This window comes from Rhinoderma darwinii, chromosome 4 (genome assembly GCF_050947455.1).
Source record: "Rhinoderma darwinii isolate aRhiDar2 chromosome 4, aRhiDar2.hap1, whole genome shotgun sequence".
NCBI classification, from domain to species: Eukaryota; Metazoa; Chordata; class Amphibia; order Anura; family Rhinodermatidae; genus Rhinoderma; species Rhinoderma darwinii.
The window spans coordinates 79,574,405-79,591,174 of NC_134690.1; the positions used below are offsets into that span (position 1 = coordinate 79,574,405).

General features: G+C 41.0%; 1 protein-coding gene across 1 annotated transcript in view; it reads right to left on the reverse strand.

Moving 5' to 3' along the window:
* GRK7 (G protein-coupled receptor kinase 7) overlaps window positions 1-16,770 on the reverse strand; it is a 33,555-nt gene that overhangs the window by 11,386 nt on the left and 5,399 nt on the right. Inside the window, exon 2 of the mRNA XM_075861239.1 lies at window positions 14,357-14,794. Within this exon, the coding sequence (XP_075717354.1) occupies window positions 14,357-14,794 (438 nt within the window). The remainder of the gene's footprint in view (window positions 1-14,356; window positions 14,795-16,770) is intronic.

Below are 16,770 nucleotides of genomic sequence, written 5' to 3' on the forward strand. Positions count from 1 at the left end.
CAGCTATATAAACAGATGGAGCGGGCTGCACAGGCGGGTACTGTAGTGATAATGGGAGATTTTAATTTCCGGGATATTAATTGGTGTCATGGTTCGGCTTCAACTGCAAAGGGGAGACATTTCCTCAACCTGTTGCAGGAAAATTTTATGGGCCAGTTTGTGGAAGACCCGACTAGAGGTGAAGCTCTGTTGGATCTGGTCATTTCTAATAATGCAGATCTTGTTGGGAATGTCAATGTTCGTGAAAACCTCGGTAACAGTGATCATAATATAGTTACATTTTACCTATACTGTAAAAAACAAACGCAGGCTGGGAGGGCAAAAACATTTAATTTTAAGAAAGCCAATTTCCCCAGGATGAGGGCTGCAATTCAGGATATGGACTGGGAAGAACTAATGTCAAATAATGGAACAAATGATAAATGGGAGATTTTCAAATCTACTTTGAGTTATTATAGTGCAAAATTTATTCCTATAGGTAACAAGTATAAACGACTCAAATTAAACCCCACATGGCTTACACCTTCTGTGAAAGGGGCAATACATGACAAAAAAAAGGGCATTTAAAAAATACAAATCTGAGGGTACAGCTGTAGCCTTTGTAAAATATAAAGAGCTTAATAAAATCTGTAAAAATGTAATAAAATTAGCAAAAATACAAAATGAAAGGCAGGTGGCCAAGGATAGTAAAACAAATCCCAAAAAATTCTTCAAGCATATAAATGCAAAAAAGCCCAGGTCTGAACATGTAGGACCCCTAGATAATGGTAATGGGGAGTTGGTCACAGGGGATCAAGAGAAGGCAGAGTTACTAAATGGGTTCTTTAGCTCTGTATATACAACCGAAGAAGGAGCAGCTGATGTAGCCGGTGCCAGTGCTGTTAATATATCAGTTGATATACTGAATTGGATGAATGTAGAGATGGTCCAAGCTAAATTAAATAAAATAAATGTGCACAAGGCCCCGGGACCAGATGGGTTACACCCTAGAATTCTTAAAGAGCTTAGTTCAGTTATTTCTGTCCCCCTTTTCATAATATTCAGAGAATCTCTAGTGACTGGCGCAGGGCAAATGTGGTGCCTATTTTCAAAAAGGGCTCTAGGTCTTCCCCGGGTAATTATAGACCAGTAAGCTTAACATCCATCGTGGGGAAAATGTTTGAGGGGCTATTGAGGGACTATATACAGGATTATGTGACAATAAATAGCATTATAAGTGACAGCCAGCACGGTTTTACTAAGGACAGAAGTTGTCAAACCAACCTAATTTGTTTTTATGAAGAGGTGAGCAGAAGTCTAGACAGAGGGGCCGCTGTGGATTTAGTGTTTTTGGACTTTGCAAAGGCATTTGACACTGTCCCCCATAGACGCCTAATGGGTAAATTAAGGACTATAGGTTTAGAAAATATAGTTTGTAATTGGATTGAGAATTGGCTCAAGGACCGTATCCAGAGAGTTGTGGTCAATGATTCCTTCTCTGAATGGTCCCCGGTTATAAGTGGTGTACCCCAGGGTTCAGTGCTGGGACCACTATTATTCAACTTATTTATTAATGATATAGAGGATGGGATTAATAGCACGATTTCTATTTTTGCAGATGACACCAAGCTATGTAATATAGTTCAGACTATGGAAGATGTTCATGAATTACAGGCAGATTTAAACAAACTAAGTGTTTGGGCGTCCACTTGGCAGATGAAGTTTAATGTAGATAAATGTAAAGTTATGCATCTGGGTACCAACAACCTGCATGCATCATATGTCCTAGGGGGAGCTACACTGGCGGATTCACTTGTTGAGAAGGATCTGGGTGTACTTGTAAATCATAAACTCAATAACAGCATGCAGTGTCAATCAGCTGCTTCAAAGGCCAGCAGGATATTGTCGTGTATTAAAAGAGGCATGGACTCGCGGGACAGGGATGTAATATTACCACTTTACAAAGCATTAGTGAGGCCTCATCTAGAATATGCAGTTCAGTTCTGGGCTCCAGTTCATAGAAAGGATGCCCTGGAGTTAGAAAAAATACAAAGAAGAGCAACGAAGCTAATAAGGGGCATGGAGAATTTAAGTTATGAGGAAAGATTGAAAGAATTAAACCTATTTAGCCTTGAAAAAAGACGACTAAGGGGGGACATGATTAACTTATATAAATATATTAATGGCACATACAAAAAATATGGTGAAATCCTGTTCCTTGTAAAACCCCCTCAAAAAACAAGGGGGCACTCCCTCCGTCTGGAGAAAAAAAGGTTCAAGCTGCAGAGGCGACAAGGCTTCTTTACAGTAAGAACGGTGAATTTATGGAATAGTCTACCGCAGGAGCTGGTCACAGCAGGGACAGTAGATGGCTTTAAAAAAGGGTTAGATAATTTCCTAGAACAAAAAAATATTAGCTCCTATGTGTAGAAATTTTTCCTTCCCTTTTCCCTTCCCTTGGTTGAACTTGATGGACATGTGTCTTTTTTCAGCTGTACTAACTATGTAACTATGTAACTATGTAACAACGGACCAAGGTCTGGCTCCATATGATGTGCAATTAGCATGAACATGGGGACCTAACAAGCATTTAGTAAAGACTCTTACATATGAGGACTGTCCCTTGCACCTGTAACAGAATTGTATGCTAAGCCACCCTGGACCTTTGTAATTTTTTTCTTCACTGTCCCCTACTGGTGTTCTGTGTGGCAGGGTTTTTCCCAAAGGAGTAATAGTGGAGCAAATGCTCTGTTTACAGGATTGCCTAAGGCCTCATGCACACGACCGTAGCCATGTGCATGGCCATGATTTTCAAGTCGGCCGGCCGCGGAGTGTCACCCGCGAGCCACCCGTAAATCGCGGGCCGTGCACATGGCCGCTTCCATTATTTTCTACGAGCCTGGACCGCAGAACACGGCAGTAATAAGACATGTCCGTTCTTTCTGCAGTCCAGGCTCCTGGGCCATGCACGGACCGTGGAAACCACGGTCGTGTTCATGGGCCCATAGAAATTAATGGGGCCACAATTCTCCCATGGATTTTCGGGGGAATTGCACGTTCGTGTGCATGGGGCCTTATTGTAAAGTTATCTTTCAAGTTCAAATGTATTCAGGCCATTTTCCTTGAAATCTTCTGGTCTTCCCAATACAGACATGAAACATGTAAAAGGTCTGTCTCACCAGCTGCAGTCACATATCAGAGATGCAGGGTCTGTCTCACCAGCTGCAGTCACATATCAGAGATGCAGGGTCTGTCTCACAAGCTGCAGTCACATATCAGAGGTGCAGGGTCTGTTTCATAAGCTGCAGTCACATACCAGTGGTGCAGGGTCTGTCTCACCAGCTGCAGTTACATATCAGTGGTGCATTGTCTGTCTCACCAGTTGCAGTCACATATCAGAGGTGCAAGGTCTGTCTCACCAGCTGCAGTCACAAATAAGAGGTGCAGGGTCTGTCTCACCCACTGCAGTTACATATCAGAGGTGCAGGGTCTGTCTCACCAGCTGCAGTTACATATCAGTGGTGTAGCGTCTGCCTCACTAGCTACATCAGAGGTGCAGGGTCTGTCACTAGCTAAAGTCCCATATTATTAGTCACAATAAGCACTACAATAATAATCCTTTTCTGAGGGCTGACCATACAGCTAAACACGCTGTTTGCGTTGTTCGTGTGGGAAATAAGACTCTTATGACAGTGTCCATTGTGTAACATACTTCCAGTAATCCACTCTCCTCATATTCAGAGCTTGAGAGGGATTTACATACATAGCATGGCCCTTTCCAGGTGCCCTGCATCTTTTCTTGCAATAATTTATTTATTTTCCGAAGAAGATGAAGAAAAAAGGTATATACCTCCTCTTCCTTCATGCATAAACCAGCAGGGAAATCACTTTTTGTGGGGATATGCCCATAGAAACTGACCCAGCTTATTGCTTCCCTCTCCACTTTTCTGAGCCTGAGAGTTCACATATAGCAAGGTCCTTTCCAGGCACCTTGCGTGCTGCAGGTTCTGCCAGCTGCAGTTTACCTATATGAGTTGGAGAAAGGAAATTGTTTTGAGTAAACAAGTAAAGCCTGCTTCATACGACCGCATTCGGTCCGTGAGATACAGACTGTATGTCGGCCGTATTTCCCAGACCGAACACAGTTCATGGAGCCAGGCTCCTAGCATAATAGTTCTGATACCATGAGCCCGGCTCCCTCAACTGCATTCGGTCCAGGAAATACGTCCGACATATGGTCCGTATATCTCACGGACCAAACACGGCCATGTGAGGCAGGCCCTAATCTTTGTTCTGAGTGATAAACACCAACATGCAGGTCATGATTTACCACAGAAGTCTGGTCTGTGTAATAATCTAGACACCGGTATACAGCAATAACAGTCAACACTGGCATATGACTGAAAGTTCCTATAGTTACACAGTATATATGATAACACAGATAAACCTGAATATTGTCTGTAATATAACATTCATTAGTCAGAAGAGAAGTTCCATAGTCATAGTTACACAGGAAAATCTCTCTGCAAATATAAGACTACGGTTTGACTAGAAATACAGATTTCTCTGCATATTAGAAAATAACTGACAGGAAATATACAGTCCTATTTACTTTCTAACCATTTGTAGTAATCTGGGAAAGATTTGGTTCAAATCCACAGAATTTACTGCTCTACTTGGGGAAATCACGAAAAAAAACTAAACATTTTTTGCGACAAAACACTTAGGCTTAACCACAGTCACGTGAAAAAATACATTTTGCCGCGACGTGTGAACCCAGCCTAACGCAGTCAATCACTTTTTAGATGGAATTTAGGAGGCTAGTCGCCTGTACCAATCAATTTTTGTAAGGTGGTTGCCTCCTGGTGAGAAAAAATATATACGCCTGCTATGAGTAGATGTAGAATTGCGCTATAACTTACTATAATATATGCCATAAATTTATGTAAGTGTGGACTGTGGGACTACTTGTGGCTCTACACCCTTTGCCTAACCCTATCCACTTTTTAAAAGTGGCACGAGGAGTAAAAAGGTGCAAACGTAGCATTAGAGGGGAAGATTGAGCAGGAGCAGGGCGAGAGAGAGAGAGACATACAGAGATGCTGCATCAGCTTTCTAGTAAGTGTTATACCTCACCCTAGCGCTGGATCCACAGCTACACTGCTACAGATACAGTTATCATGCTACTTACTTTTATATTATCTCCTCCATGCTGCCTCAGCGCCTCTACACCGTGTTCCAAATTATTATGCACATTGGATTTAAGTGTCCTAAACATTTAATTATTAGTTTTTCAATTAAACTCATGGATGGTATTGTGTCTTAGGGCTCTTTGGATCATTGTAATCAATCTCAGACACCTGTGATAATTAGTTTGCCAGGTGTGCCCAATCAAAGGAAAACTACTTAAGAAGGACGTTCCACATTATTAAGCAGGCCACAGGTTTCAAGCAATATGGGAAAGAAAAAAGGATCGCTCTGCTGCCGAAAAGCGTGAAATAGTGCAATACCTTGGACAAGGTATGAAAACATTGGATATTTCAAGAAAACTTAAGCTTGATCATCGTACTGTGAAAAGATTTGTGGCTGATTCAGAGCACAGACGGGTTCGTTCAGATAAAGGCATAATGGGGAAGGTTTCTGCCAGACAAATTAATAGGATTAGGAAAGCAGCTGCTAAAATGCCATTGCCTCTGGAGTCCAGCGAACCTCAAGGTGTAGGATCCTCCAGAGGTTTGCAAGTGTGCACAAAGCTATTATTCGGCCACCCCTAAACAATGCTCACAAGCAGAAACGGTTGCAGTGGGCTCAGAAATACATGAAGACTAATTTTCAAACCGTGTTGTTTACTGATGAGTGCCATGCAACCCTGGATGGTCCAGATCGATGGAGTAGTGGATGGTTGGTGAATGGCCACCATGTCCCAACAAGGCTGCGACGTCAGCAAGGAGGTGGCGGAGTCATGTTTTGGGCTGGAATCATGGGGAGAGAGCTGGTAGGCCCCTTTAGGGTCCCTGACGGTGTGAAAATGACCTCTGCAAAGTATGTAAAGTTTATGACTGACCACTTTCTTCCGTGGTACAAAAAGAAAAACCGTGCCTTCCGTTGCAAAATTATCTTTATGCTTGACAATGCACCATCTCATGATGCAAAGAATACCTCTCTGTGTCATTGGCTGCTATGGGCATAAAAGGAGAGAAACTCATGGTGTGGCCCCCATGTTCCCCTGACCTCAACCCTATTGAGAACCTTTGGAGCATCCTCAAGCAAAATATCTATGAGGGTGGGAGACCGTTCACATCAAAACAGAAGCTCTGGGAGGCTATTCTGACATCCTGCAAAGATATTCAAGCAGAAACTGTCCAAATACTCACAAATTCAATGGATGCAAGAATTGTGAAGGGGATATCAAAGAAGGGGTCCTATGTTAACATGTAACTTGGCCTGCTAAGTTTTTTTTGATTGAAAGAGCTTTTGATTTCTGTAAATATGACCTCCTGATGCTGCAAATTCAACAAATGACCATTTTAGTTCTCTTTACAACCTTTAAAATGTTTTGATCTCTGTTGTGCATAATAATTTGAAACAGTGCATTTTGAGTTTTTTTTACTTCTAAAAAAAAAATCTGTTATCATTAGGAGATTTGTTCAATAAAATTAGCATTATACTCCAACAGTTGATGGCTTGAAGATTATACTGACTGTCATTTGCATCGACTATTTAGGAAAATCAGCGAAAAATAACATTTGCATAATAATTTGGAACGCGGTGTATACACTATATGGATAAGTATTAAATGTATTGGGATACGCCTCTTAATTATTTGGGTGTTTCATTCAGTCCCATTGCCACAGGTGTATAAAATCCAGCACCTAGCCATGCAGTCTACCTTTACAAACATTTATGAAAGAATGGGTCGTTCTAAAGAGCTCACTGAATTAGAGTGTGGTACTGTAAAAGCATGCCACCATGGTACTGTAATAGGAAGCAACAAGTCAGTTCGTGAAATTTCTTCCCTCCTAGATATTCCACGATCTAATGAGTGGTATTATTGCAAAGTGGAAGCATTTAGGAACCATGGCAACTTAGCCAAAAAGTGTCAGACCACGTAAAATTACAGAGCGGGGTTGTTGAGTGCTGAGCGCATAGTTAAAAAAAAAAATCGACAACTCTCTGCTGACTCAATAACTACAGAGCTCCAAACCTGCTCTGGCAATTGATATCAGCACAAAAACTGTGCGCCGGGAGAGTCATGGCATGGGTTTCCATGGACAAGCAGCAGCAAGCAAACCTCACATCACCATGAACAATGCCAAGCGTCGGATGGAGTGATGTAAAGCACGCCGCCACTGGACTCTGAAGAGTCTGGGTTTGGCGAATGCCAGGAGAACATTACCCGCCTGACTGCATTGTGCCAACTGTAAAGTTTGGTGGAGGAGGGATACAGCTACGGGGTATTTTTTCAGGGGTTGGCCTAGACTTTTTAGTTTCAGCAAAGGGAAATCTTAACAATTCGGTATACCAGGACATTTTGGACAATTGTAGCTTCTAACTTTGTGGGAACAGTTTGGGGTTCAGCCCTTTTCTGTTCCAGCATGACTGTGCCCCAGTGCACAAGGTACACAAAGACATGGTTGGGTGAGTTTGGTGTGGAAGAACTTGACTGGCCACACAGAGCCCTGACCTCTTCTGGGTGAATGGGCAAAAGTTCTCCACAGACACACCAAAATCTTCTAGAAAGCCTTCCCAGAAGAGTGAAAGCTGCAAAGGGGGGGGGGGGACCAACCCCATATTAATGCCTATGGATTTATAATGAGATGTCATAAAAGCTCCTGCAGGAGTAACGTGTAGGTGTCCGAATACTTTTGTCCATATTTTTATATGTGATAGAGACAGAAGAATAGGAGTTTCGTCTTCTATGTGTGCTGTGTATAGAAGACATGACAGCAGTCAGGCTCTCCCCACTAGTTCAGAGAAAACAGAAAATTACAGATAGAGCCCGCAGAGGGGAAAACTGCTAAACAATACAGAATACGTCATATAATGGCCAAAAATTGGGTTATTCCTCTTGTGCTCTCACACGACAGCTTATTCTGAAAGGTTAGGTACGCTTTAAAGAGGCCTACATAATCTATAATCTAATCTTCGCTGTAATGTAGATAACAACAGTGGTTTTTATTTTGAAAAACGATAATTTTTGGGCAAGTTATGAGCAATTTTAAATTTATGCAAATTAGTTTCTTAATGCCCAACTGGGTGTTTTTTAACTTTTGACCAAGTAGGCGTTGTAAAGAGAAGTGTATGACTCTGACCAATCCGAGTCATACACTTCTCTCCATTCATGTCTATTTGTACTCCATTTGTATCTTGCGAGATCACGCTGTGCTATCATTCACAGCGTGATCTCACGAGATCACGCTGTGAATGATAGCATAGCGTGATCTCGCGAAATCACGCTGTGCTGTGCGAGCAAGTCCCACAAAAACTTTACCAAAGTGTCGGGAGTGTGAATAGACATCGTGTCCTGGCTGGAGGTGATGTCATTTCACTCTCAAGACACTTCTGTAAAGTTAATGTGGGTGTATGTGACAGAACAGCGTGATCTCGCGAGATCACACTGTGCAGAGTACAAATGGAAATGAATGGAGAGAAGTGTATGACGCTGATTGGTCAGAGTCATACACTTCTCTTTACAACGCCCACTTGGTCAAAAGTTAAAAACACCCAGTTGGGCATTAAGAAACGAATTTGCATAAATCTAAAATTGCTCATAACTTGCTCAAAAATTATAGTTTTTCAAAATAAAAACCACTGTTGTTATCTACATTACAGCGCCGATCAGATTATGTAGGAGATAGGACACTTATAATCTGGTGACAGAGGCTCTTTAAATAGATCCCATTACAGTCTATGGGTGACAGATGCCACTATTAGACATCCGTCACCCATAGATGGTGTCCGTTGTGGAAAGCTACTAAAAAGTCCATGATATTAAAGTGAAACGTATGCCTGTGATACATGCCATACAGTGCCATACGTCACCTATAGGTCTCCCATACCATGCAGCATACATTTTTCTGCGGGATCCCGCGTGATGGAATAGTGGAGGCTACTAAAAAGGTATACTTACATATACCAGCCCAACGAAAAATAAAACGACACTCTTTAGTCCTCCGTCAGGCTAATGGAACCCTATATAGATGTTTAGTTTGTAAGCTGGGAGCTTTCGTATACATTAAACCTAAGATGTGGCAGTCCCTCCCCCCATTGATTCATGTGACATCCATAACTAATTGTGTTGACAACTGCAAATGAATCAAGTCCATGTTGGTAGCGACTGAAGCACATGAATCACCGTGCTGGTATGGATGGCAGCTGGGTGTTTCTGTATACACAGCACATTGCATTCCAGTTTTCAATGAATTTTATACAGTGTGGGCATGAGCAGGTGCTATATACTGAACCGTTACAGGGCTCTGAACCTACATGATTATACTAGAGAATTGCCAAAGACAATGATAAAAACTTTATATTATGGAAACTGTATTTAGGGCAGGTGTTAAAGGGGTTTTCCCTTCCCTGGATATGATTCCATTACCTATCAGGAGAACAGGTCCCTGGCCACATCCGTGTGGAGATTCAAAGAAGAGCATGTTCACGGCTCTTTTCGTTCACGTATATTGGAGTTACAGACAGTGGCTGCCTCACCTGGCATATCGGGGGTCAGGGAGAATATGTAAAAAATGTCTTTGGTTGGAAAATCCTTTTAAAGACATCAACTTAATAAATCTCTTCTTCATTGTATTAAAATTTAGGACCATGATGCTTTGAAGTAAGGCAGTATAATCAAACTCTTCTTAAGTAACATTAATAATGCATGATATGAACTACTTTAAAGTCCTGATCAGTTCATCATAGGGTGGATCTGCTATTGATGGACGAATGCCAACTAACCAGAAGACCTGTGTTGCAGGGTGGGTAAGAATTCACGCCGTTTATAGATCAGCCATGATATACTAGGCTACCCCTGGAGTTTTATTTGGTCAATATGCACAGAACATTAGGTTGATGAAGACCACTTTTCATAGCACATGTTTTTAATAGAACGGAAATGCTCCATGGCGCTTACAGACAGGGTGCGGCAGCTGCAGTCAGGGCAACTGTATAGCCCAATAAATGCCTTTTAGGAGACTTATTGATACTTGGCATAGCAAAACTTGGCGGCAGCTCTGCACAAAGAGAATTGGATTTTTTTTTTGCCAAGAATAGTAATGTCAGACCAATTAGCAAACATTTTAGAGAGAAGGGGGATTACTGGAAAAAGAACACTAGGGGATTCAGAACTCTGCAAACTATCGAATTGAAATGAGGTTGAAGCCATTTAATATCATAATATCATATGAAGTAGCAAATAATTGCTGTGAGATATTAGTCCACAGAAACCCACAAACCCTATAATATTTTGTGTTGACTGAAATTTTGCAGTCTATCCAAATTCCTTCTTAGCAGAAAAATACTGGTTCTATATATTCAGCTACATTGAGCTACAGAATTTTTCCTTAATTTATAAGTTCTATGGTAGATGGCAAATTAAGCCATATGAATACAGTACATCTCTCCCATAGAATACAGTAAGGCTGTGTTCACAGTCGACTGCGCTATTGATTCGGTGAAAACAACGGAACCCTGTCACAACGGTGACAAACGGAAACCATTAGCAAAGTTTCCGTCACCATTGAGATCAATGGTAATGCAAACGGAAGCTAAGGTTTCCGTTTGCCTTTCCGTTGAGGGGTTTCCGCGACGGAAACCTCAGACGGAACCCCTCAACGGAATGACGACGCTGATGTGAACAGGTCCTAAAATAAAATGTGAAATTCATTGCCATTGAAACACAGTTGCAACTACATCATGGCTCAAAACAGTCATACAGTAATGCAACCTGTCTGTGAAAGGTAAGTACTATCTACAGTGCATTGCAGGGAATTACAAACCTTCCGGGTGTCTGTAGAGGGAACTTGTTAGCTAATAACTTCCTATGATTACAGCAGCCTCTGCCCGGATTCAGGCGAGCAGTCTTTGCCGTGTGAAAGAGGTGAGGGAGAATGTGCGCTAGCAGGCTTATAGAAACAGTGACCAGTGACCGGGCTGCAGGCTTACGCTTCATGCACACGACTACGTGTGCCATCCGAGTCCCGTCAGTGATCTGAGGAAAGATAGGACATGTTCTATCTTTCCTCGGATCGGAGACTTGGACCATTTTTCATGGACCCGATTCACCCGCTAAAGTGAATGGGTCCGTGAAGACACAAGACGTCAAAAACAGCCCGAGTGGCACAACGATCGTGTGCATGAGGCATTAATGTAACATGGCAGACAATGATAACAACTTCCTGTTAGTGAACTAGTAAGGAGACGTATGCAGCACAGACAGTTGAGCTTTGAAGGGAAAGGCTCCACATTGGTTCTGTACATAAAGGAGCACCGTGAAGTTTAGGTACACTGTAAGTTGTTCCCCTCAACCTCATCTTCAAGGGCTCCAAGTTGGTTCAGAACACAAGCAAATTATGCTTTCTCTTCAACCCTGTCGTTTTAAAAATGTTGACTAAAAAACTATTACGTTGTAAATACCTGAAAATATTTCTTGCCTTAGATCCTAAAAGTAGCCTAAGCAATTTCTACAACTGAAATCATCACCCAAGTATATCCATTTCTGAACTATATGAGTGATTTTAGGTCTGTTGAAATCCTGTCTTATTTCAAGGTACTTTGCACTTATAATCTCTTAAACCTTATGACCCTAAAAATGGTTCATGCTTTTACTAAGCGTTTCCTTCCCAGAATTGCCAAACTCCTCCTGAATGACCGACTATTCACTTATCCCATTAAACTGTTTGCAAAAGGAAATTTTCTCAAGGAATGGACGGCCAAGGATACACTGAGATTTTTTTGTAGTGCTACAAAATTATTTTAACTATTGAGGGACAGCTACAGTCCAAGACTGCATGCAACTCAACATACTCATTCGGAATTCAGCTGTAGCTCGATAGCTAAAATCAATCAGTAGAACTACAAAAAGTTAAGGTGTAGCCCTGACTTTATACTGCACAACGGGCATTTAGAATTCTATTTTTGGGAAACCGAATAAACTCTGCTGTACATTTGTTGTCCTGTCAAGTTGCTAAATTCTATTGCCCTATTTCTTAGTTATCTCTTTCTTCCTTGGTGGTTGTTATAGCTTCCACGGAGGTTGTCTTTAATATTTCCCAGATTTCTCAAGGACATATCTGCCTAGTTATGCATAAAGATGAATTGTATCGCTGCAAAGCTAGGCAGATTTTACATTAAGATATAAAAAAAGACTTGGTGACAACACTTACAAGAGCTATAATAGTAACCAGAATGAATATAAAACAGATTTAACAAACAAAACCATGGAAAAATCTTTTAAGAAAAGACAATGGCCTTAAGAGTTTTCCAGCATTTGAAAAAGGATGATTTTTTCCAAAAACATGTATCATCTTTGGCCATGGGCTATGTCTGGTATTGCAGCTCACTTGAATGGAGATGCCTATGACCATCAAACCAATAAACCATGACATATCACATTCTTCTTCAGGCAGATACAAATCTATAGTTATACCTACTATAGGTGTATGCAATACATATCTGTGCTAACAAAGTATATATTTTATGAACTGAGATTTGAAACTGAAATGATGGAAGACATAATAAATGAAGATGGAACATGAAGGTATTTGTGGACTGGTGCAGCTCAATAACTGCCATTCTTTCAAGAAATATAATGAAATAAAGGACAAGCAGAGACGAGGCTGGGTTCACACCTGCGTTGGTGTGTTCCGTTGTTCTGCTCTGTTGGAGGAGAGGAACAAGAGAATAGCGGAACCGACGGTTCCGTTGCATAATGGATACTGCTGGTTGCCGACGGAACCTTTTGACTTTAATGGACTCCGTCAGCTTTCCGCTGGGGTATCTGTGATTTAACCGGACATAATAGTGCAGCATGCTGCGCTATGGTCTCCGGTAAACTCAGGCAAAACCCTGACGGATCTGCGACCGTGGCACCCGACGGAGCCTCCGATGCAGATGTGAACATAGCCTAACAGACAATACTTTCTCTTTCCTTTCTTCTGAGTACCGTAACCTCGGCTTTGTATATCTTAGTTGGTGGTGGGAGGGAGGAATTCACAGTGGTTTAAGACTATGTGTATTTATAGAGAAGAGAATACATCCAACCTTGTTTCCATTGTCTGACCTTGGGATATTGTTCACTTTTATAATAAGCTCAATAACTCCTCCACACATCACACAAGTCATGAAGCTTTTGTGATAGAATTGGATTTCTAATTTCTACTAAATGTTGTGACACCATACATAGATCATTGAAAATTAATGATTTTTTTATGTTTACTTTTTATTTCTTTATTAATATTTATATAGCTGCACATCAATCACATCAATTGTGGTCCCTGCAGGGGAAACAATGTAACCTTTCTATCTCAGGCATACATACAATGCTAGGACCAATTTCATAGGAAGCCAAATAGTGTATTTTGGAGTATGGAAGGAAACCGGATTACCTGAAGAACATACCAATATGCAAACTGCAGAAACTTTTTAGGGTTTCATCCTTGCTTGATAGCAGTCCCATTGTTACATTGCTATTGGTATTTATAGATCTTTTGGAATCTTACCTCTTCATAGCCAGAAGCAACGATCTCGGAGTTGTCCTGATTCTGGGACCCTGTTCTACTCTTACCAGAGAACAGATTTGCGTTTCCTCATTACCAGTTTGCCAGTGAGTCGGTCAGGGAAGTTGATCTATAATAGTCACTAAAATGGCCAGACTTGGAACCCCAAGGACGGTATTGAGCCCCATTATTCTTTGGATTGTATATCACCATATTTGGCAAAATTAAGCGGTGTAAAAACTTATGCAAGATTCGAATGCTAGGCCATATGAGGCCAAACCTGTCCTAGATGCTAATTCAGGAAGTTATTTAAAGAGACTAAGAGGATTACCATGCCCAGCCATCACCAATATATCAATGACCTCATATGTCAATTGTGTCACATGGCGGAAAAGCATGTGAAACACAAAGTAATACCACCAGAGGGATGTAGACATCAGTGTCTCATATATTATGTAAACGGGTAGCTAAGTAGTTCTCAAATGGTTAATTGGCAAAATCTTCTTAGCATCTGCCTTTAAAATTAAATAGCCACATAAGGTCCTTAGCAAAGGCCAAATCCCTGGGAATTAAGACTTGCTCTTATAATACAAGGTAAAAAAGCTCAGTCGCCTCTCCTCGTTTGCCATGGCATGTCAGTAGTCATTGAACAACGTGCTACTTACCCTGTTGGTGATGGGTTTTCCTTCCGTCACTTTGACTGCAAGTCCCAAATCAGACAGCCGACAGTTGCCATTGTCATCCAGAAGAACATTTTCTGGCTTCATGTCTCTGTAGAGAATGTTAATAGAATGAAGGTGTAAAAGCCCACAACAGATCTGAGCTGAGTGAAAGATCACTCTTTTCACCTCCAGGCCTTTTTCTCCAATGTTATAGATATGAAACTTGAGGTCTCCTCCATTCATAAGGGTCATCACTAGGCACAGATGGGTTTTAGATTCATACGCGTAGGCCAGAGAGACAATGAATGGGCTTTGAACTTTTTCGAGAATCTCCTTTTCCAACAAAGCCATCTTCTCCCCATTTTTCTTCTTCAGACGCTTCTTGTCCAGCTTTTTACATGCATACATCTGACCGGTGTTCTTTACTTGGATTGCACATACCTGCAGCCAACAACAAATGTGTTAGATCACTGGTATACATATGTATTTTTATTTCCGTTTTTGCAAACCAATACTATTTCTTGTCAGGGTTTTATGTGTATAAGAATCCATGCATGACTTCCCATGACATAACATAGTGATTAGGTTTAATGTGACTTCTGTGCGGCTTAACATTGTGGAGGAATAATACATGAACCTAAGCCTTGTTCTGCAGTACTGAGCATTAAGTTGCGACAAAAGGCAAAACAAAGTGACCATAGGAATAACATTTACAAGCCTGAAAGACATTAAGGGAGAAGGGGGAGGATGGAGTAGAAGGCAAATAAGTGTCTGTGTGTATAGGTAGGTAGCTGGCTGCCAAGTAGAGCTTCATAAACTCTAAAATGTCTGTTTATAGTTTCAACTTCCTGTCCCAAACTACAGTACAGTAGGAAGAACAGCTCCGGAACACAAAATTCTGCACGTAAAATATGGCACGGTCTAAGAAAAGAGGCACACTCCCGAGCATATAGAAAATTGAGGACAAGTTCTTAGAAAAAATATATATATTCTTCATATGTTAAAGGTTTTTTTTTCAGTTCATTTATTTTACAAGCTTTATGCATCGTAATATTAGAATTACACTTCAGATCTAGTGTAAATTTACTAGAGGTATAGAATATCTTCAAGGGTTGTAGGCCCATTTAATGGGTTTCAAATAAAATCAAATATTTCTAGTTACGTTCCTAAAACAGAAAATCAGAAAATCTTCCACTATGGTGTCGAAAAAATTGCGTTATCTACTATATGGAATTATATGTACCGAATGCAGTTGTTCATTGATGTTCCATGTGCAAAATTAGAAATTAATCACCAAGAACAATAATAAATGTGAGACAAATGTGAGATTAATATGCTTAAATGTCAATGCCAACAATCTAATGTGTATGGGTTAGCCCCACAGTCCTCTGAAGGGAAAGAAAGATTGGGTTTGATGGATTTCAATAGACCCACTTCTTCTTTGTTCCATCAAAAAGAAGATAAGCCTGTTAGAGTTGTCTGTTCTCTCTCCACTGAAATAAACAAGCGAACCGAGAGGCATCCAAGCCCATAATATACATGTATACATATACCTCAAAACGTATAGCATCCATTTCTAAATTATTAGAGATGTTTTTTAAGTTTTATGGTGGGCAGCTGCCCTTGAACCTTCCACCCAATAATCTGTTCCCCATTGCTGCTATATGGGGAAAAAGAAGTGCCAACCACTTGGAGCACATTTCAAACTAACAGTAGTAGTCTTCAGTATTATCTATCATAATCTTTTCTATGTCGTCATATGCGTGTAATCAAATATGCTTTAATATATTTTGCCGATGAAGTAATGCATGGATGTGCCAAAGGGAGACTTCATACACAAAAGCGAGAAATAAGTCCATTGATTTTTGTAAAACATCTGCATATGTAGGTGGTTTTTAGAACCTTCTTATATTGCAACAGTCCACCCACTCCTAGGTTATATTCAGACGAACGAAGCCAACCTCGGACATGAAAAACTGCAGATTTTCATTTCCGAGGTGCACCTGCGTTATCACGCATCCCCCATAGATTAGAGTCTATGGAAGAATGCGTGAAGCACAAAAAAATAGGACATGTCCTATTTTTTCCACGGACCCTTCATACGCACCATTGAAACAACGGCAGTGTGAACGACCCCATTTAAGTACATGAGTCAGTGTGACGGCCATTGTTTTAATGGCCATTACACGGACTACATAAACACTCGTCTGAATGAGCCCTTGAAGGTTTGTGTCTACAACCAACTTGAGTCGTCTCACCGGCGTGTTATTTTTCACCGGTACACTAATCTGATTTTTGCCAGGCAGCGCTCCTAAACAGGTCAGTATAATTGTGCCTGAATTTGGACAGTCACCTCTTCACCCTGGTACTTACCAGAAGAAATGCTTCTTTTCTCAGCGGGAAGTCTTCACTGTATG